This window comes from Oratosquilla oratoria, chromosome 11 (assembly GCF_046742065.1).
Source record: "Oratosquilla oratoria isolate Oo_2021 chromosome 11, ASM4674206v1, whole genome shotgun sequence".
In the NCBI taxonomy this organism is placed as follows: Eukaryota; Metazoa; Arthropoda; class Malacostraca; order Stomatopoda; family Squillidae; genus Oratosquilla; species Oratosquilla oratoria.
Window position 1 is genome coordinate 19,860,083 of NC_134787.1, and position 22,500 is coordinate 19,882,582.

At 51.4% G+C, this 22,500-nt stretch overlaps 1 protein-coding gene across 5 annotated transcripts in view; it reads left to right on the top strand.

The window, feature by feature from the left end:
- Positions 1–22,500, top strand: part of Evi5 (ecotropic viral integration site 5) — a 466,869-nt gene that overhangs the window by 153,659 nt on the left and 290,710 nt on the right. For 3 of the 5 annotated variants that reach the window (XM_076192393.1, XM_076192387.1, XM_076192389.1), the window contains exon 3: positions 21,818–21,850. The exons of the other annotated variants lie outside the window; for them this stretch is intronic. In XM_076192393.1, coding sequence (XP_076048508.1) covers positions 21,818–21,850 — 33 coding nt within the window. The remainder of the gene's footprint in view (positions 1–21,817; positions 21,851–22,500) is intronic. 5 annotated transcript variants of the gene reach the window in all.

The following is a 22,500-nucleotide window of genomic DNA, read 5'->3' on the forward strand; positions in this document are numbered from 1 at the left end:
AATCTTGTTTAAAAAATAATATTGATTAAAAGTAAACTGCTGTGTATAGAAATTAATATTCAGTAATGAAATGTGCACATAGTTCAGATAAATCCTGGGGCAGTTTCGATTGTCCGGCGTGATGGCACGCTTGGCACAGTTGGCCTTGGGAGTGCCACACACACACAAGTTCGTCTTATCTTATCGTGGCGAGCCATGAGTACACAACTGATACAGAACAAATAATTGTAATATTCTTAATTCTATTGACCCCTGTGGATGTCAAAGTGGCACACTTTGTTGATTTTTGCTCTGGTGAAGGAATTCTGGCTATTTTATTGAACTGAAATATGAGCTCTAGATGGACCTATGGACGCTAGAGGTGTGTGTGTGTGTGTGTGTGTGTGTGTGTGTGTGTGTGTGTGTGTGTGTGTGTTTAAATCTATATACCTGATATGACATACAGGAAACGAGATTCAGCCTTTGGATCCAGTCTCGATCAGAATGGTCTTTAAATAAGTGTGCGTATGGATTCATCATGGTCTTGGATCACGTGTTGTACTCGTGATCGACAGTTATTAACCTCCCGGATGAGAGCTCAGAGCTCATGTGACCGATCAATGGGTAATACTGTGACCTTACACACACACACACACACACACACACACACACACACACACACACACACACACACACACACACACACACACACACAACTCCTCGCCTACGAGAGTTGGAGTAACAACCCGCAGCGCAGCGAAACTGAAATTATTTCATTCCTGGGCGGGATTCGAACCCGGACCGCCGTAGTGGCAGGCGAAAACTAACCACTGCGCCACGAGGTTGTGTGCATGCGTGTGATTGTGTGCGTGCGTGTGTGTGAGTGTATGTAGAGAGTAGGGGGAGAGGTCACATATGACACTGCCTGACCTTACATACAAATTCACAGAAGCCAGCTAGTTATGTTATCAATAAAAGACGTATTGTTTGGGTTGCATTGCGGAACGTTGCGGTTCCGTTGCTGTCCCGCGGCGGTGCATTGCGGTTTCACGTCTTGCGACACAATGGGAGGGCGGGGGAGAGGCTCGTATTGTTCGTTGGGGCCCAATATCTAGTTTGTGGTTGCCATCAATCCACATTCAGGATTGCATCGTCATGGCTGTCGCTGGTACTATGCCTTAGGCACAATGCCTTAGGCACTAGGCACAATGCCTCAGGCACCAGGCACAATGCCTCAGACACCAGGCACTATGGAACTATGCCTCAGGCACCAGATATAATGCCTCATACACCAGACACAATGCCTCACGGGCCCGGCATTATGCCCTATGGACTAGGCAGTACACCTCACGGTCTAGGCAGTACACCTCACGGACTAGGCAGTACACCTCACGGACTAGGCAATACACCTCACGGACTAGGCAGTATGCCTCACGGACCAGGCAGTATGCCTCACGGACCAGGCAGTATGCCTCATGGACCAGGCAGTATGCCTCACTGACCATTATGCCACACGGACCAGGCAGTATGCCTCAGGCACCGCCCCTCTTTCTAGCCTCGTCGGTTTACTAGATATAGGTCTCTATGTAACACAGATTTAACTGACCGATTTATCGGACTTCACTTTAACAGACACCGATTTATCGGACTTCACTTTAACGGACACCGTTTTATCGGACCTGGACTTCGGTTTAACGGACCTCAATTTAACGGACTTCGGCTTAACGGACACCGATTTATCGGACTTGGACTACAACTGAACGAACTTCACTTTTAACGAACTTCACTTTTAACGGACACCGATTTAACGGACCTCAAGTTAACTGATAACGATTTAACAAACCGGCGTGTTAGTGTAGCCCAGACTTTGTGCAACTTCGAACGACAGCTATGAGAGTTTGATGATCACCTTTGTAGGCACCTTGACACCACAACAGCTTAGCCCAAAACTTGTGTGTGTTGACTCTCACGCCCAATTAATCTCACGTCCGTGCGCCGGGAGGGCCTTGGGGTCATTCTCACGTGGAAGAACCCGCTTCGTCAACCGTGTAGTCGGAGGGAAGGAAGACGTGACCATAGATAGCATGAAGTATGTTTCTTTTTTCCAATTAATTTTTTTTTTTATTTGCTTGTATTTTTTTCATAAATGCTTAATGAATGTGATGCTATTCCTATGAACAAGGTCATTTGTTATTTTAGTGATTTATTTGTGTTTATTTTAATTTATTTTATTGTTATTATTTATTGCGTCCCGTCTGGGCATGGACCGAATGGTCTCTAGTCAGCAACCGTACGGTTTTGTTTAACCCTTTGTGAGTTAAGCCGACACCCACGTAAGGCGGTTAAGCTCCCGCCCACGTAGATCTGTTAAGCAGCCGCCCACATAGTTCTGTTGAGCCGCCGCCCACACACAATGCACACACACGCCCCCGGAGGGCAAGGTCTCTTCAGGGCTTTTATGACTATATACTGTATGGACATTGATCATATATGAGCATTGGCTATATATGGACATTGGTCATATATGGGCATTGACCATATATGGACATTGATTCCAGGTTGATGACATTTGGTTTATTTGTATGGTATTGTCATTCACACCATCACCTCTTACACCATCAAGTCACACATTACCACCACCACGTACAAGACTCACATCAAAACGACTTGCAGTAACACCACGCATAATATCACCATCCATAATATAATCGCAACTCTCAATATCACCACAACTCTATCATCACTCACAATATCATCACCCGTTACAATATCATGACGACTCACAATATCATCGCCCGTTACAATATCATCACCACTCACAATATCACCATTCATAATATAATCACCACTCACAATATCACCATTCATAATATAATCACCACTCACAATATCACCATTCATAATATAATCACCAATCACAATATCACCACTCACAATATCATCACAGCTCACAATATCATCACGACTCACAATATCATCATGACTCACAATATCATCACTCACAATACTACTGCTCATAACACCGCAAGCCTACTTAACACCACCTTTAACACCAGAAACCAAAAACTGTCACCACAAGTACAATCACCACACCACTCTTCCATCACCACTATTGTCATCACCATGCTTTCACCACCCTGTTTTGATCACCACCAGCTGGTGCAAGAGTTTCTTCCGGCTGGCAGCGCCTCACGGAACACCACGCACACAAACACAGGTTGCCTGCCCCGAGGTGTGAATCGTTATTGTCATTCGCCTCGCTGAACTTCACACTCTCTCTTCTCTCTCTCTCTCTCTCTCTCTCTCTCTCTCTCTCTCTCTCTCTCTCTCTCTCTCTCTCTCTCTCTCTCTCTCTCTCTCTCTCTCTCTCTCTCTCTCTCTTCTCCCGTACTCCCTTTCTCCCTCCACATGTTTCTCCTTTTCTCCCTCCTCTTTCTCCATTCGTTCCTCCCTCCTTCCTTCCTCGCTCCCTCCTTCCTCTCTCCCTCCTTCCTCTCTCCCTCCTTCCTCTCTCCCTCCTTCCATTCCTTCCTCTTCTCTCTCTCTCTTCCTCCATTCCTTCCTCCTCTCTCCCTTCCCCACTCCATTCATTTCTCCAGCCCTCCATCCTTCCCTCACTCTCTTCTCCCATACTCCGTTTTCCCTCCCCCTCCCTACCCTCCATCATTTCCCCTTCCTCCCTCGTTTTCCCCTCCCTTGTTTTCCCTCCCTTCCCCCCCCCCTTCCTTTCTCCTCATTTCAGCTCTTCCACCTTAATGTATGCAAGGGGGCAAAACCAAAAATTTAAATTTTCTTCTCTCAATACACCTTTATATATATATATATATATATAAATATATATATATATATATATATTATATATATATATATATATATATATATATAGTGTGTGTGTGTGTGTGTGTGTGTGTGTGTGTGTGTGTGCATGCATACATACATAGCGTGCATTCCTCCTTCAATTACATTTTATTTTTATTTGTTTATTTATTTATTTATTTTTTGATAAATTTTGGTCTCGCCTGTTTGTACGTGAAGCAGATAGGGTGCGTATTTTATTTCACGTCCTTCATCACCTTGTCTGTCTGTCTGTTCGATCCGGAACTACTCTCGTGCTCTTTTGTATTTCACTTGTGTGCCCAGTGGGTTGTGAAAAACCAGTGCATACACATACACTCTCTCTCTCTCTCTCTCTCTCTCTCTCTCTCTCTCTCTCTCTCTCTCTCTCTCTCTCTCTCTATCTCTCTCTTATATTTCAATCGTTTGTCGCCTTTTGTCATGTCCCTTCCTTTCCCTTCCCTTTCCTTCCCTTTTCACCACCGTCCTTCGCCCTTTCCTCCCATTCCCCTTCCCTCCCCTCTCATCCCCCTTCCCTCCCCTCTCATCCCCCTTCCCTCCCCTCTCATCCCCCTTCCCTCCCCTCTCATCCCCCTTCCCTCCCCTCTCATCCCCCTTCCCTCCCCTCTCATCCCCCTTCCCTCCCCTCTCATCCCCCTTCACCTCTCCCCTCCCTTTCTCTTCCACTCTCCTCCCTTCCCTTCCCCTTCCTTCCCTTCCCCCTGTGCTTCCCCTACCGTCCCATCCCGCGTCCCTCCCATCATGAGTGCCACCCTTTCCCATTCCCCTCTTTAATGTCTCTCCTCCCCCCACCCCTTCCCCACATCCCTCTCCGTAGTTAATTCCTCCCCTCGAATGGATTTCTCCCCTCGTCCACGTCTCCCCCCCCCTCCTTCCACGGGTCTCCCTTTTCGTTTCTTATCCTTTTCCCTTCCCTCTTCCTTCCCTTTCCTTTCACCTCCCTCTCAACTTTCCCTTTCCTTTCCCCTCCCTCTCCCCTTTCCCTTTCCTTTCCCCTCCCTCTCCCCTTTCCCTTTCCTTTCCCCTCCCTCTCCCCTTTCCCTTTCCTTTACCCTCCCTCTCCCCTTTCCCTTTCCTTTACCCTCCCTCTCCCCTTTCTCTTTCCTTTCCCCTCCTCCCCTTTCCCTTTCCTTTCCCCTTTCCCTTTCCTTTTCCTTTCCCCTTTCCCTTTCCTTTCCCCTCCCTTTCCCTTTCCCCTCCCTTTCCCTTTCCTTTCCCCTCCCTTTCCCTTTCCTTTCCCCTCCCTTTCCCTTTCCTTTCCCCTCCCTTTCCCTTTCCTTTCCCCTCCCTTTCCCTTTCCTTTCCCCTCCCTCTCCCCTTTCCCTTTCCCCTTTCCCTTTCCTTTCCCCTCCCTGTCCCCTTTCCCTTCCCCTCCCTGTCCCCTTTCCCTTTCCTGTCCCCTTTCTCTTTCCTTTCCCCTCCCTCTCCCCTCCCTCTCCCCTTTCCCTTTCCTTTCCCCTCCCTCTCCCCTTTCCCTTTCTTTTCCCATCCCTCTCCCCTTTCCCTCTCCTTTCCCCTCCCTCTCCCCTTTCTCTTTCATTTCCCCTCCCTCTCCCCTCCCTCTCCCCTTTCCCCTCCCTCTCCCCTTTCCCCTCCCTCTCCACTTTCCCCTCCCTCTCCCCTTTCCCCTCCCTCTCCCCTTTCCCCTCCCTCTCCCCTTTCCCCTCCCTCTCCCCTTTCCCCTCCCTCTCCCCTTTCCCCTCCCTCTCCCCTTTCCTTTCCCCTCCCTCTCCCCTCCCTCTCCCCTTTCCTTTCCCCTCCCTCTCCCCTCCCTCTCCCCTTTCCTTTCCCTTTCCTCTCCGTTCCCTCTCCGTTCCCTTTCCCTTCTCTTCCCTCTCCGTTCCTTTCCCTTCCCTTTCCCTTCCTTTTCCTTTCCTTCCCCATCCCTTTCCCATCCCTTTCCCATCCCTTTCCCATCCCTTTCCCATTCCTTTCCCATTCCTTTCCCATCCCTTTCCCATCCCTTACCCATTCCTTACCCATCCCTTTCCCATCCCTTTCCTTTCCCATCCTTTTCCCTTCCCCTTCCCTTTCGTGTCCGTTTTCCTTCGTTTGCTTCGTGTCTCTTCCCCCTCGTTACCCTTCGTTTGTGTTGTCTCCCCTCTCCTTCCCATCCTCCTTCCTCTCCTCCTCTTCCTTCCTCTCCTCCTCCTCCTTCCTCTCCTCCTCCTCCTTCCTCTCCTCCTCCTCCTTCCTCTCCTCCTCCTTCCTGTCTTCCTCCCCCTCCTTTTCCTCCTTACCCTTCTCCTTTCCCTTGCCCTCTCCCCCTCCCCCTCCCCCTTTCCTCCTAACCCCCCTTTCCTCCTTCCTGTCCTCCTTTTCCATCTCCTTTCCCATCTCCTCCTTTCCCATCTCCTCCTTTTCCTCCTCCTCCTTTTCCTCCTCCTTTTCCTCCTCCTTTTCCTCCTCCTTTTCTTCCTCCTTTCCCTTCTTTCCCTTCTTACCCTTCTCCTTTTCCTCCTCCGTACCCTTCTCCTTTCCCTTGCCCTCTCCCCCTCCCCTCCCCTCCCCCTCCCCACCCTTCTCCTTTCCCTTGCCCTCTCACCCTCCCCTCCCCTCCCCCTCCCCTCCCCCTTTTCTCCTAACCCCCCTTTTCTCCTAACCCCCCTTTTCTCATAACCCCCCTTTTCTCATAACCCCCCTTTCCTCCTCTCCTTTTCCTCCCCTTTTCCTCCCCCTCTTGATTCCCCTCTTCCACTTTTCCCTTTTTTTCCCGGTGTGGAATTCTCCTCTCGTTCTTTTTCTTTTCCTGTCATTTTTGCCGCTCCCCTCTCTCCTCTCTCTCCTCTCTCTCCATGTACTGTTCAACTTCCGCCCTTACCTCGTCTTGCCTTTTCTCCCACTCCCACTCCTTTTTCTTTCACCCTCTCCTCCTGCCTTGCTTTTCCTTCCTATCTCCTCCCTCTCCTCTCCCCTCCCCTCTCCCCTCCCCTCTCCCCTCCCCTCTCCCCTCCATCCTCCAACCTCACTCCTCCTCCTACTCTCCTAATCTCCTAATCTCCTAATCTCCTATTCTCCACCTACCTCTCTCGTCCTTCCTCTCTCCTCCCTCCTCTCTACTCCATTTCTACTCCTCTCTCCTTCTCCCTCTCGCCTCCTCCTTCCTCTCTCCTCCTCCTTCCTCTCTCCTCCTCCTTCCTCCTCCTCCTTCTCTCCTCCTTCCTCTCTCCTCCTTCCTCTCTCCTCCCTCTTTCCTACCTCTCTCTTCATCCCTCTCTCCTCGTCACTCTCTCTTCCTCACTCTCTCTTCCTCAATTTCTACTCCTCTTTCTCAATTTCTACTCCTCTTTTTCTCCCCCCTCTCTCCTCCTCCCTCGCTCTTCCTCCCTCTCTCTTCCTCCCTCTCTCCCTCCCTTCCTCCTCCCTCTCTCTTCCTCCCTCCCTCTTCCTCCCTCCCTCTTCCCTCTCTCTTTCTCCCTCCTCCCTTTCTCCCTCCTCCCTTTCTCCTCCACACTCCTTCCCTCTTTAGCTGACTCCGCATATTCTGTCAACGTGGAGGTCTCTCATTGCAGATGATTGCGGAGAAAACATAGACTGAGTCTGAGGAGGAGGGAGGAGGAGAGGGGATATACAGGAGAAAGGAAGGGTAGGAGGAGGGAAGGGGAGGAGGAGATGGGGAGGAGGAGAAGGAGGGGGAAGGGGGAGAGGGGAGGAGGGAAGCAAATCCTGGAGGATGCTTTTCAGTAATGGCCCAATTGGACTGACATAATGACTTGGCCTAGTTTATGGCCTGTCGAGGCGGAAAGAGAGAGAGAGAGAGAGGTATGGGGAGAGAAAGAGAGAGAGATGGAGAAAGAGAGAGAGAGATGGAGAGGGGGGCGTGGTATCAGTAGTAAGAGGCGAATACATGATGATGACGTCAGTCAAGATACGAAGACGACGACGTGACGTCAATACGTCAGAACGACGTGATGGAAGTCCCACGTAGACGAATGAAATCGCCTGGCGGCAGATGGGTTTGAAAGGAAAAATACCACCCGGTACGGAAGGGGCTGATCAGAGGCTGTTACACGTGATCAAACACGATCAAACAACACCGGAAAAGGACCGGAAGGGACAGGAAGCGTCCCGGTTGTGTGTCTCTGTGTCCGGGAGACTGGGTTTTTGCTTTGGCTTCCGAAAAGAGAGAGAGAGAGAGAGAGAGAGAGAGGGGTCAGCTAAATAAAGAGCAGAGCGAATTGGGGGGACGAGGGGGGAAACAAGCCCCCCGAGGGAGAGGCGGGGACAAAAGAGGCGAAGGAAACAAGTCCAAAGGAGCGGGACTAATTGGGAATTTATTAAGTAAATGGAAAACGCGTTTGTTGGGGGTTCCCGTCTGAAGGGCGTTCCGCTCGCGGGTGGTGCAAATTGAAAAGTCGGCAGGCCAGAGCAGGCTAGGGCAGGCTAGGGCAGGTCAAAGCAAGCTAGAGCAGGATACGGCATGCCACAGCAGGCTAGGGCAGGCCAGGCAGGGCAGGCAAGGGTAGCCCAAGCAGGGCAAGCTAAAGCAGGCGAGGGTAGGCCAGAGCAGGGTAGGCGCGAGGGTAGGCCAGAGCAGGGCAGGCAGGCACGCGGATTGTACTCGCGCACGCATATACAGTATGTATATTCATCTTTACGCATACACACATAAACACAACTACATGTACATAGGCATACATGCACAGCTATACCTATAGACGTACACACACACACACACACACACACACACACACACACACACACACACACACACAAAGACAATCAGATACGACACGGGGCCACACATCACGCCTCGCGTCACATCACATCACACACCGCGCGCGCGCAATCGCGCATGCACAAAGGGAAGAGTGGGAGAGAGAAAAAAAAAGGGGAATTGGAAAGTACTTGGACCGACCGAATAATTGGAGGCAGGAAAGGACTATGGTGGACATATTGAATTTTCCCTCTCTCTCTCTCTCTCTCTCTCTCTCTCTCTCTCTCTCTCTCTCTCTCTCTCTCTCTCTCTCTCTCTCTCTCTCTCTCTCTCTCTCTCTCTCTCTCTCTTCTCCCTCCCTTCTCTCTCCCTTCTCTCTCCCTCATCTCCCCACTCTCTCTTCCCCTCCCCCCCTCCCCCGCTCTCTTCCCCTCCCCCCCTCCCCCGCTCTCTTCCCCTCCCCCCCCTCCCCCCCTCTCCCCCGCTCTCTTCCCCTCCACCCTCTCTCCCCCTCCCCCCTCTCTCTATCTCTCTCTCTCGTGTCCGGGACGAGAGCCAAACGCCTTGTCTCTTGAGGTGGCGCCACGGGGATGAATGAAATCCACTGGCGACAGGGACAAGGAGAGGAAGAGTGCCACAGTAAATGAATAAATAGATATGTATATGTAAGTTAATAAAATGTTAAGTAAACTAATAAATAAATAAACTAATTCATAAAAAAGAATCGTAAGGATGTATCCTTATGAATGACGTAGTCCACTGCAGAACCTCCTTACCCACCACCACCTGTGCTCACCAACGGTAAACCGCATCGGAGCTAGTACTAACGACCAGTGCACCAGCCTTGCCCGCCACCAGCTGCATTGTGTCACAGCCAATGCAGCAGTTGCCTCACGTACCAGCTGTCTTGTTGTCGACAGATGACAGGACGTCCCGATCAGCTGTAGCGTTGAGAGTTGAGGCTTAGTGGTCCTTTGCAAGACCGGACTGTCCCGTGGGTGGGGATGAGGAATTCCGTCATTGTTTAGTAAGGGGTGTTCCGGATAGTAGTAGTGGTAAAAGTAGTAATAGTAGTAGAAGTAGTAGTAGTACCAGCGGTGGTGGTGGTAGTAGTTAAAGTACTTGGTAGTATCGGTTGGAGTAGTAATAGTACTAGTTAGTACTATTGCTGGTAGTAATTGTAGTAGTAGTAGTAGCTAGTTATGGTGGTATTAATAGCAAAAGTAGGACTGCTGGTGCTGTTGGTAGTAAGAGTAGTAATAGGAATGGTAGCTGGTAGTGATGGTAATGATGGTGGTGTTAGTAGTGGTTAATAGTAGTACCAGTAGTAATGATGGTGCTAATTGCAGAAGTAGAAGTAGTAATGCTGGTGATGTTGGTAGTAATGGTAGTAGCAGTAGTAGTAGTAGTAGAGCTGGTGGTGTTGGTAGTAATGGCAGTAGTAGTAGTTAGTAGTAGCAGTAGTTAGTAGTGTTTAGAAGTCTGGGGACCCCTTCAGCCGGATCCCGTTTGATGGCGAGATGCCTAGCCCGCCCGTCATTCCAGCCAGGAGCCTCCGGAATACCGGAGGACCCAGAGTCCGGGAACCGGAAAGCTTCGCGACGGCGAGGAGCACCTCCCGGACTGAATCAAATCGTCCGGTGTTAGCCAGAAAAAAGACTTCAAAGGGTGACGCTCGAACTTTGGCGATTGTCGACGAGTTCGATTGAGGGAGGGGAGGAGGAGGTCCGTGGCTACGGCCGGAGCCGTCATCTTTGAACAGCGACCTTTGTCGGGTTCTTTAAAAGGTCACAACGAGTTCCCTAAACTCGTCATGGGTTCCCTAAGGTCACTATAGGTCTTGTCAAGGTCACCATGGGTTCCCAAAGGTCACCACGGATTCCCCAAGGTCACCACGGATTCCCCAAGGTCACCACGGTTTCCCTAAGGTCATCACGGCTTCCCTAAGGTCATCACGGGTTCCCTAAGGTCGCCAAGGGTTCCCTAGGGTCCCTACAGGTTTTGTCAAGGTCATCATGGGTTCATAAAGTTCGCCACGGATTCCCCAAAGTCACCGCGGGTTCTCCAAGGTCATCGTGGCTTCTCTCAAGGTCATCTCTGGTTCCCCAAAGTCCTAGAGGTTCCTGAAGGTCATCTCGGGGGTGGGAATTTCTTCAGGAGGTATGGAGTGGTGGGAGGGGGGTGAAGGCTTTTGGGCGTCGGAGGGGGGGAAGGATACGGAACAAGGCTTTAAGATCACCGGAATTGGGGTAGGGGGGACAAGATTGTTTTGCACCGCCCTCCCCCCCTAGTGACCTGGAGGATACTCCCCCCCCAGTGATCTGGAGGATACTCCCCCTCCGTGACCTGGAGGATACTCCCCCTCCGTGACCTGGAGGATACTCCCCCTCCGTGACCTGGAGGATACTCCCCCCAGTGACCTGGAGGATACTCCCCCCAGTTACCTGGAGGATACTCCCTCTCCGTGACCTGGAGGATACTCCCCCTCCGTGACCTGGAGGATACTCCCCCTCCGTGACCTGGAGGATACTCCCCCCCCCCAGTGACCTGGAGGATACTCCCCCCAGTGACCTGGAGGATACTCCCCCCCAGTGACCTGGAGGATACTCCCCCCAGTGACCTGGAGGATACTCCCCCCCAGTGACCTGGAGGATACTCCCCCCCAGTGACCTGGAGGATACTCCCCCCAGTGACCTGGAGGATACTCCCCCCAGTGACCTGGAGGATACTCCCCCCCAGTGACCTGGAGGATACTCCCCCCCCAGTGACCTGGAGGATACTCCCCCCTCTCTCCCTCTCTCCACCTCTCTCTCTCTCCACCTCTCTCTCTCTCTCCCTCTCAACCTCTCTCTACCTCTCTCTCTCTCTCTCCTTTCTCTCCTTTCTCTTCCCCATCCTCTCTTCCCCTCCTCTCTCTTCCCCATCCTCTCTTCCCCTCCTCTCTCTTCCCCCTCTTCTCTCTCTGCCCCCTCTTCTTACTCTTCCCCCCTCTTTTCCCCCTCTCCCTTCCCTCTTCTCTCTCTGCCCCCTCTTCTTTCTCTTCCCCCCTCTTCTTTCTCTTCCCCCTCTTCTTTCTCTTCTTCCCCCTCTTCTCTCTCTTCCCCCTCTTCTCTCTCTTCCCCCTCTTCTTTCTCTGCTTCCCCCTCTTCTCTCTCTTCCCCCTCTTCTCTCTCTTTCCCCTCCTCTCTCTTCCCCCTCCTCTCTTTCTTCCCCCTCCTCTCTTATCCTTCCTCTCTCTCTTCCCCTCTTCTCTCTCTTCCCCCTCTTCTCTCTCTTCCCCTCCTCTCTCTCTTCCCCTCCTCTCTCTCTTCCCCTCCTCTCTCTCTTCCCCTCCTCTCTCTCTTCCCCCTCCTCTCTCTCTTCCCCATCCTCTCTCTCTTCCCCCTCCTCTCTCTCTTCCCCCTCCTCTCTCTCTTTCCCCTCCTCTCTCTCTTCCCCCTCCTCTCTCTCTTTCCCCTCCTCTCTCTCTTTCTTTCCCCTCCTCTTTCTTCCCCCTCCTCTTTCTTTCCCCTCCTCTCTTTTTCTTTCCCCTCCTCTCTCTCTTTCCCCTCCTCTCTTTCCCCTCCTCTCTCTGTCTTCCTCCTCCTCTCTCTGTCTTCCTCCTCCTCTCTCTGTCTTCCTCCTCCTCTCTCTGTCTTCCTCCTCCTCTCTCTGTCTTCCTCCTCCTCTCTCTGTCTTCCTCCTCCTCTCTCTCTCTCTCTCTCTCTCTCTCTCTCTCTCTCTCTCTCTCTCTCTCTCTTCACCCTCCTCTCTCTCTCTCTCTCTTCACCCTCCTCTCTCTCTCTTTCTCTTCACCCTCCTCTCTCTTTCTTCCTCTCTTGTGGATCGACTACGTTTTTAGGGTAATTGGTGTGGTACCTCTGATAATTAGGCCATGTTCACCTTATCCCCTCGTACGTTTCCCCTCTCCCCCGTTCTCGATGTCCCCTCGCTCCCCCCTCTACCCACGTGACACGCATGCGCGCTATACACACACGCGCGCGCGCACACGTGCGTACACGCCCACACACACACGTGACACACGCGACACACATGCTCACACACGCGATACATGCGCGACACATAAACACACACACACACACACACACACACACACACACACACACACACACACACACACACACACACACACACCTTTCTTTCCACCTACCACCTCCCTTCTTCCTCCTGTACCCCGTCATTCCTCCTCCTCCTCCACTATCTCCTCCTCTATCTCCTCCTGCATCACCTCTTCCTTCTTCTCTTTCTCTACCACCTCCTCCTCCTCCTGTACCTCCTTTTCCTATATCATCTTTCTTCTTCTTCTTCTACCACCTCTTCCTCCTCCTCCTCCTATTCCTCCTCCTCCTCTTATTCCTCCTCCTCCTCCTCCTCCTCCTCCTCCTCCTCTTCCTCCTCCTCCTCTTCCTCCTCCTCTTCCTCCTCCTCCCTCTTCCTCCTCCTCCCTCTTCCTCCTCCTCCCTCTTCCTCCTCCTCCCTCTTCCTCCTCCTCTTCCTCCTCCTCCTCTTCCTCCTCCTCCTCTTCTTCCTCCTCATCTTCTTCCTCCTCATCTTCTTCCTCCTCATCTTCTTCCTCCTCATCTTCTTCCTCCTCATCCTCTTCCTCATCCTCTTCTTACTCATCCTCATCATATTTCATCCTCTTCCCTCCATCCTCCCCCTCAGCCTCCCCACCGTATCACTCCCCTCTTTCCCCCCCTCCCCCTTGCATACATTTTTGGTTGGCAATCAGTCTCATAATTCTTACTCGTGGGGAACTTTGTCTCATCGTCCTTATCTGTAACCCCTCGTCCGTCCTCTCGGACCCTTCTCCGCACGTCCTTTATCAACCAACAAAGTCCACTGATAGACGAAGGTTTTTCCCCGACCGCAAGTCACGTGACGAAACAATATTAAGGTTATGAAAGATTTATCTAGAAAGCGGAGGGCTGGGGGGATAAATTGGATTATGGGGGCTAGTTATGGGGAGAAAATTCAATATGGGGGAGATAGGCAGAGTCAAAAGGGGAGATGAAAAAGATTATACGTGAGAGGGGAGGGGGTGGGGAGAAGAGGCGGGCGGGGGGGATATGAGATAGGGCGTAGAGGTCTTGTGATTATTGACTGTGGGGGGGAGGGGGATATTGGACGGGGAGGTTAGGGGATGGCCTTGTGTAGCTATTGTAATGGGGGAAGGGGGTGTTAAACAGTTTTGGCTACGGGGGGAGGGGGGAATGGGGGGATGGTATTGTGGTATTGGGATCGTGTATCAGTGAAGCAGATTCATAGTCGAAGTGGTAACTTATTAGAGGTTAAGTCTGTAGGGGATATTTAGGTTATTTGTTATGTGTGTAATATATATATATATATATATATATATTAGCTTAGGAAATGTGATGAGATAGCGTTGGAATTTGAAGAAGAGGAGGGGAGGTGAGGAGGACGGGAAGAGGAGGAGGAGGAGGGGCTGTGGCTGTGGCTGTGGCTGTGGCTGTGAAGGAGATGAAATTGATAGAGAGAATATGGAGGAAGGAGGAGATATGGGGAGTAGGGGGAGGAGGAGGAGGAGGTATGGGGAGTAGGAGGGGGAGGAAGAAGAGGACCAGGGATTGCATGTTGGAGGAGGTGGGAAAGCGGAGGAGGGGGTGAAAGTAGGGATGCATGAAATTAGGGCTGCTCTCACATCATGGCGAGGCAAGGAGTGCCATGTACGCTGCATGCATGGCCGTGTGTGTATGCATGCATGTGTGTGTGCGTGTGTGTGTCATGCTGTCTGTGCCACATGCCACTTTTGTTTCTGGCTGGTGCCGTGCGCGTTGCATGGTCGTGTGTGTGTGTGTGTGTGTGTGTAATGCCGTCTGTGCCACGTGTCACTTCTGTTTCCGGGTGGTGCCATGCGCGTTGCATGGTCGTGCGTGTACGTGTATGTGTGTGTGTGTGTATGTGTGTGTGTGTGTGTGTGTGTTTTGTGCGTGTGTATGTGTTGAGCGAGTGCGTGTCATGCCGTCTGTGCCACGTGCCACTTCTGCTTCCGGCTGGTGCCATACCCCTCACCCCCCACTCCATCTTCCACCCACTTTCCACTTCCACCCCCTTCCACTTTCTCCTTCGTTGTCGGCGTGACGTACATGTCGAGGACAAAGGAAACTGACACACCCACCTGAGTTCGTGGATGTCCAAATCAATGTGCGTATGCAATTCACTCGTAGTGTTACTTTTAAGTATACACACGGGCCGTGGGCCACGGAGATTAATAAATTCGCCTAGCGGCAGTCGTAATAAAAAGTACAGTACCACACGGTACGGAAGGGAGTTGATCTGTTGAGAAAATTGATCATACTCCATTCCTGACGTCATCTAACCATCTGCATGACGTCAAGCAACTGTCGTGTTGCCTCGAGAGTAGGCGTGGCCATCTGCAGATGGTGAATTTAATTTGTCCCTGCCAGGTGGCACTCTGTGAGGGGCATCGCCAGGCACTCAGATGGCCTCGTTTATTGCTTTATTTATTTTATTTGTTTATTCATTTATTTATTCATTTTGAGGAGTTATTGTTGTGTGTGTGTGTGTGTTTGCTTCGATTCTGAACTAGGGGGCTTTTTAGAACCGAATAGAACAGTCTAGTTTTGAACAAAATACAAAATCTCTAAAGTTCGAGACTAATTGACGAACTCTGAACCAACTCTTCAAAGTGATGAGCCACGTACAAGATGACGGCGCCTCTTTTTACCTGATTTGTCTTCTTCTTCCTCTTCTTCTACTTCCTCCTCTACTTCTACTTCTTCTTCCTCTTCTTCTTCTACATCTTCTACTTCCTCCTCTACTTCTACTTCTGCTTCTTCTTCCTCTTTCTCTAACTCTACTTCTGCTTCTGCTTCTTCCTCTTCCTCTAACTCTACTTCATTTGCTTCTGCTTCTTCCTCTTCTAATTCTTAATTTTTTCGTCTTCTACTTCTACTACTTTTAGTTCTTATTCTACTTCGTCTTCTTCTGTTTCTTCCTCTTCTACTTCTTTTACCTCTTCTTCTTCCTCTTCTTCCATCGCTGGCGCGCAGTACAAGACTCGTAGATGGAATAGAATCCATTACAAGAGCGGAACGAGGAAACACACAGTAACTGGTGACACTAACGTCCGGGGGGGGGGGAGGTACCGTGTACGGTACATAATTCAAAGACAGCAGGGTCATATATTCAGAGGATCAGGGGAAAGAGGGCGTTAGCAGGAGGTATTAGTGTTCTCCCCCCTTTCTCCCCTCTCCCCCTCTCCCCTCTTTCTCCCCTTCCCCCTCTCCCCCCGCCCCAATAAATCAGCGTGTTGACGTCACGGGATGGGATATCACGCAGACGAATAAAATCGCCTGACGGCAGACATAGAATGTGAAAGTGCCATTCAGGGCGGAAGAGGCTAGATGGGTGATTTGTTGAGGGTCATGAGAAACGAGGTGTGTCTGAAGGCGCCAGACACAGGTTGCAGTAGGTTGCAGTATTTTCTGGTGACGTCACAGGGTGTGGGGTTGGTCTGTAATATACGTGTTTTGAGTTGCCTGCTCAGCATTATATATATAATATATATATATATATATATATACATATATATATATATATATATATATATATATATATATATTATATACACACACATACACGTATAGTGAATTTGAAAAGAAGTTCTGAATGAGAAATGTACAGTTTCAAGTCGACTCGACGTAATATGTCAAGCCCCGCCCCCAACGCTGAATACGATGACCGGATTGGCCGAGAGACTAGAGGTCGGCATGACGTCACACTTTGATGTCACGTCCCCCAGACGTTGCATAGCCTCGCAAGGTTTTTGCCACGTGACACGCTGTGCGTGACGTTGTCACGCGTGACGGGGACGTATCCGAAAACAAAACTGTCGAGTTGTTTCAAGTGTGACGTCACATCCTTTTGGTGATACGTCATCGTTGAGTGACGTGATCAGATCTACGTTACAGTTGAATGACGTCATTATTGTATTTGTCCTTGCCTGTGTCACGGGCGTGATTTTGTATGTGATGTCTGTCATCCGCGTGTCATGTACGTGTCACTTGGGATGTCACCCGTGACGTGTTTTCGTCTGTGTCACTTCCAAATGTCCGCCCTCGTCAAGTCAGTGCCACAAGAAACGTTACTCAGGTAACTGGTAATACACACGTACACATACAAACACACACACACACACACACACACACACACACACACACACACACACACACACACACACACACACACACACACATATATATTTGGGATGCGTCATTCATACGACTAGGTAGTAACGTCACTTGCATAGCCCAAAAGGATGATGATGAAGAAGAGGAGGAGGAAAGGTCAGAGTTCAGGAGTGTCTATGTACTGATGTCCCGGCCGCTTCATTCTGTCCGGTCACTTCAGGCCGGACACTCCTCCTCCTCTTCCCCCCTCCTCTTCCCCCCTCCTCTTCCCCCCTCCTCTTCCCCCCTCCTCCTCTTCCCCCCTCCTCCTCTTCCCCCCTCCTCCTCTTCCCCCTCCTCCTCTTCCCCCCTCCTCCTCTTCCCCCCTCCTCCTCTTCCCCCCTCCTCTTCCCCCCTCCTCCTCTTCCCCCTCCTCTTCCCCCCTCCTCCACTTCCCCCTTCCTCTTCCCCCCTCCTCCACTTCCCCCTTCATCCTTCCCCCCCTCCTCCTCTTCCCCTCCTCCCCCTTCCTTCCTCCTCATCTTCCCCTCCTTCCTCCTCATCTTCCCCTCCCCCCCCTCCTCTTCCCCTCCCCCCCCTCTTCCCCTCCTCCCCCTCTTCCCCTCCCCCTCCGCCTCCTCTTCCCCTCCTCCCCCTCCGCCTCCTCTTCCCCTCCTCCCCCTCCGCCTCCTCTTCCCCTCCTCCCCCTCCGCCTCCTCTTCCCCTCCTCCCCCTCCGCCTCCTCTTCCCCTCCTCCCCCTCCTCCTCTTCCCCTCCTCCCCCTCCTCCTCTTTCCCCTCCTCCTCCTCCCTCTCCTCCTCTTCCCCTCCTCCCTCTCCTCCTCTTCCCCTCCTCCTCCTCCCTCACCTCCTCTTCCCCTCCTCCCCCTCCTCCTCTTCCCCCTCCTCCTCCTCTTCCCCTCGCCCTCCCCCTCTCCCCCTCTTCCCTTCCTCCCCCTCCTCCTCTTCCCCTCCTCTTCCCCTCCTCCTCTTCCCCTACTCCCCTCCTCTCTCCCTTCCCTCCCCTCCTCCCCCCTACTTTCCCTTTCCTCCCCACCTCTCCCTTTCCTCCCCTATCCCTTTCCTCCCCTCTCCCTTTCCTCCCCTCCTCTCCCTTTCCTCCCCTCCTCTCCCTTTCCTCCCCTCCTTTCCCTTTTCTCCCCCTCCTCTCCCTTTCCTCCCCTCCTCTCCCTTTCCTCCCCTCCTCTCCCTTTCCTCCCCACCTCTCCCTTTTCTCCCCACCTCTCCCTTTTCTCCCCTCTCCCTTTTCTCCCCTCCCTGTCCTCCCCTCTCCCTTTCCTCCCCACCTCTCCCTTTCCTCCCCACCTCTCCCTTTCCTCCCCTCTCCCTCTTCTCCCCTCCTCTCCCTCTTCTCCCCTCCTCTCCCTCTTCTCCCCTCTCCCTCTTCTCCCCTCCTCTCCCTCTTCTCCCCTCCTCTCCCTCTTCTCCCCTCCTCTCCCTCTTCTCCCCTCCTCTCCCTCTTCTCCCCTCCTCTCCCTCTTCTCCCCTCTCCCTCTTCTCCCCTCCTATCCCTCTCTCCTCTTTTCCTCTTCCCCTTCCCCTTTCCTCCCCTCCTCTCCCTTTCCTCCTCTCTTCTCCCTTTCCTCCCCTCCTCTCCCTCTTCTCTTCCTCTTCTCCCTCTTCTCTTCCTCTTCTCTGCCTCTTCTCTTGCTCTTGTTCCTCTTGTTCCTCTCCTCTTCCTCTTCTCCTCTTCCTCTTCTCCTCTTCCTCTTCTCCTCTTCCTCTTCTCCTCTTCCTCTTCTCCCTCTTCTCTCTCTTCTCCCCTTCCTCTTCCTCTTCTCCCTTCTCTCCTTCCTGTCCTCCGCCTCTGCTTCCCCTCCTGCCCCTCCTCTCCTCTCCCCTCCCTTCTCTCCTCTCCCTCCTCATCTCCCCTTCCTCTCCTCCCCCTCCTCTCCTCCCCCTCCTCTCCTCCCCTTCCTCTCCTCCCCCTCCTCTCCTCCCCCTCCTCTCCTCCCCTTCTCTCCTCCTCTCCACCTCCCCCCTCCTTTCTCCCCTCCCCTCTCCCCCTCCTTTCTCCCCTCCCCTCTCCCTCCTCTCTCCCCTCCCCTCTCCCCTCCCCTCTCCCTCCTCTCTCCCCTCCCCTCTCCCTCCCTCTCCCTCCTCCCTCCCTCTCCCTCCTCTCTCCCCTCTCCCTCTTCTCTCCCCTCTCCCTCCTCTCTCCCCTCTCCCTCCTCTCTCCCCTCCTCTCTCCCCTCTCCCTCCTCTCTCCCCTCCTCTCCCTCATTTCTTCTCCCTCCTCTCTCCCCTCCTCTCCCTCATTTCTTCTCCCTCCTCTCTCCCCTCCTCTCCCTCATTTCTTCTCCCTCTTTTCCCTCATCTCTTCTCCCTCTCTCTCCTCCCTTATCCTCCTCTCCATATTCCCCCTCTCCTCCCTATCCTACTCCTTTTGTCTTCCCTCCTCCCCCCCTCCCCCTCCTCCCCCCCTCCCCCTCCCACCGCCACCCCCTTTATGCATGACGTCGCACCGATATCACTTCTTTGTCGGCGGCGCTCCCCCCGTCCCCCTCCCCCCCTTCCCCCTCGCCCCCTCGTCCTTTTGTGCCACCAGCCGAGGCATTGTTTAGATCTATTCGCGTTTGACGAAGAGTCGGATCAGCGTTACTGTCAGTGCTGCTTGCCGCTGTCAGCACTCGGCTCGATCGCTGATTGGCTGTCAGCACTAAACTCGATCGCTGATAGGCTGTCAGTGATTTTTTTTTTTTTTTTTTTTTTCCCGTTCTTGGGAAGGGTGCCATCTTGTCACGCAAAGATTATTTGTCTATGTTTTATGATTATTTTTGAGTGTTTGTATTTGTTTTTATATACAGTAGATACTTCTTTTTACTATTTAGTAACAGTACAGGACATATGTCTATATGTTTTATGACTCTTTTGATTGTTTATATTTGTGTTTTCATACAGTATATAATTGTGTTTATTATTTAGCACATGTACATTGCTACTAAATATTATTTTTATTCGTTCTGTATTTTGTTTGTTTAATTGGTTATTTGTTATTTATTTTCTTATTTATTTATTTGTTAATGTATTTTGTCGAATAATGTGAGTTTCCTTTAGCTGAATAGTCGCCAGCCATATTAGAATAAATAATGTACTTCAGGAAATTAATGAGAAATGATTTCGATTCCCTCGTTTGTTGAACAAAAAACAGAATCAAATAGTTGAAGTTCGTCATCGAAGCAAAATTGACGTGATGTAGTTTGACACTGATTGGGACATGGTGACACCCCCATCACTCTCGTGAATGGGACACTCGACCAATCACTTATTTTTTGTCTACTCATCATCCTGGACGTCCACAATCCCGGAACCAATCACTGTTGTTGTTGACCCAATCAGTGATTTTTTTTATTTTTTTATACGTGAAATCTTGTTTATACTGAATGTTGGCCAGTTGATACTGACAGCTAGTTTTCCATAATATCCTGATTACAAGTTACCCAGTGTATTATACTGACCACAGGTTCTCCATGTATGTCAACTACATTTTATCCAGCATATACTGAATTCGGTTTGCTCAGTGTATACTGACAGTATATCCAAAACAAAGTGATTGCATGCTATTTAATGTTGTATTTATTGATGTGTTAATACTTTTATAGTTGATAATAGTTAATATACAAATGTCATTTCCAAACAATGTATGTATTGAAATGTGTATGCATTGAGTGTGTGTTTTGTTTCGTCCACCCCCCTGATAAGGGGGAAAAGTCCTTTGGGCTATTGATTGACGTGCTGTGACCGCAGTGTACCCATTCTCCCCAGTGTAAAGTATCCCCCCACAATCCCCCCACCCACCCGCCAACCCCGCTCCAGCATCAACGAAACAACTCTGGGTACATGTTAGTGCTATGCTTTATGTGTCGCTGTTGATAGATTTGTTCCCCTTTGGATGACATGTTGCATGGATGACTGTCTCCCCCGCCCCTGTGTGTGTTAAGGTGTTTTATGTGTCGCTGTTGATGGACGTGCCCTCCCCCCTCTCTCCCCCTTTCCCTTCCCCCCCACCTGCTTCCCCCTTTCCCACCCCCTCCATCTCTATCATGGTTGACAATCCAACCTTGTGTTAACTGCAGTATATTGTTTGTCATTGTTGATTGACGTTTCCCTCCTCGCCCCCTTCTCCCCTTCTCCCCCTTCCCCCTTCTCCCCTTACCCCCTTCTCTGTTATGGGTGACATTCCCTTCTTGTATTAATGCAGTATTTTATATTTGTGTCAGTTTGATCGACATTTCCTTTATACCCCCCACACATGATGACAATCCTCACGCTGTATTATTGCAACACTTTATGTGGCGCTGTTGATAAATGTACCTCACCCTCTCCCCCCATTTCCCTTCCTCTCTCCCTCTCCCCATTTCCCTTCCTCTCTCCTCTCCCCATTTCCCTTTCCCCTTTCTCCCTACCCCCTCTCCCCTTACCTCCCCCCTCTCCCCTACCTCCCCCTCCCCCCTTTTCCTTACCGTTCTCCCCTTCTCGACCACATCCCTTCCCCCCTCTGCTCCTCTCCCTCACATCCCTTTCCTCTCTCTCCCTTTCCCCTCTTTCCCTCTCCCCCACTTCCCTTTCCCCTCTTTCCCTCTCCCCCACTTCCCTTTCCCCTCTTTCCCTCTCCCCCACTTCCCTTTCCCCTCTTTCCCTCTCCCCCACTTCCTTTTCCCCTCTCTCCATCTCTCCCACTTCTATTTCCCGTCTCCCTTTTCCCATTTCCTTTCCCCTCTCCCCATCCCCCCTACCCATTCCCTTCTTCCCACCCCCCCTACCCATTCCCTTCTCCCCATCACCCGTACCCATTCCCCTCTCCCCCTCCCATCTCCCCTTCCCTTCCTAGTTCACTCTCCTCTTCCTCTCCCCTCTCCTTCCCTTCCCCCTTATCCTCCTCTCCCTCCCTCCTCCCTCCTCCCCCCTCTCTCCCCCCACTCCTCTATCATGGGGTGCCAGTTCCCGCACCCCGTATTACTGCAGTATCTTCTGTCATCGTTGATTGACGTGTCCCTCCCCGATCTGTCCTGGGCGACAGCTCCCCCTACTCTCCCCCTTCCCCCTCTCCTCTTCCCCCTCTCCCCCTTCCCGTCACCCCCCCCCCCTTTGATACTGTATCAGCATTTTGTGTTCTGCGGTTCCATTGATGTGTTCCTTGCCTTGTTCCACAGATGTTGCATCTACCATGCGGCTACAACTCTCGGGTAAATGGATGCAGGATTCTTCTTTTCTTCCTCTTCTTCCTCTTCCTCTTCGCCTCCTCTCGGAGGAGGAGGAGGAGGAGGAGGAGGACGTCTCACTCTTGCCTGCTGCACCCTCTCTTTGCTCTCTTTGCCTCTCTTTATACTCCCTACCTTTTCTGTGGGTAATACCTTGAAAACAAACTCCCCACAAATTATATTATTTATCTGGGAGTTGGTTCCCCCTTCCTCTGGTTTGGGGGGACCGGGGACTCCCCCCCCTTTTTTTTCACCGCACGATGCCTCTATGCTTCTTATGCCACATATGCCTCTCAGCATGCCTGAATGCCCGTATGCCTCTTACACTGATTTCCTCAGGCTGTTCTTGAATAGAATTGTCTGACGGAAACCAGAAGAAAATATAAGAATTATGGCACCATTGCACGTTTGCAAATTTTGGCGCGTTCCTGCCTGCACGTGCAATAATTGCTTGCACCATTGCAAACTTTATAAACACTTTGTTTTCGTCTTTGCAACGGCTGGATTTTTTTTACCGAGTTTTTAAATTCGCGAGGCGAGTTTTATTGCAGCGGAACGCTGCCGGTATTGAAGTATTTTTTACTTCGCGATTTTCTTTGTGGAGATTGGAAGAATTGTGAGCGGGTGTTTGGGGC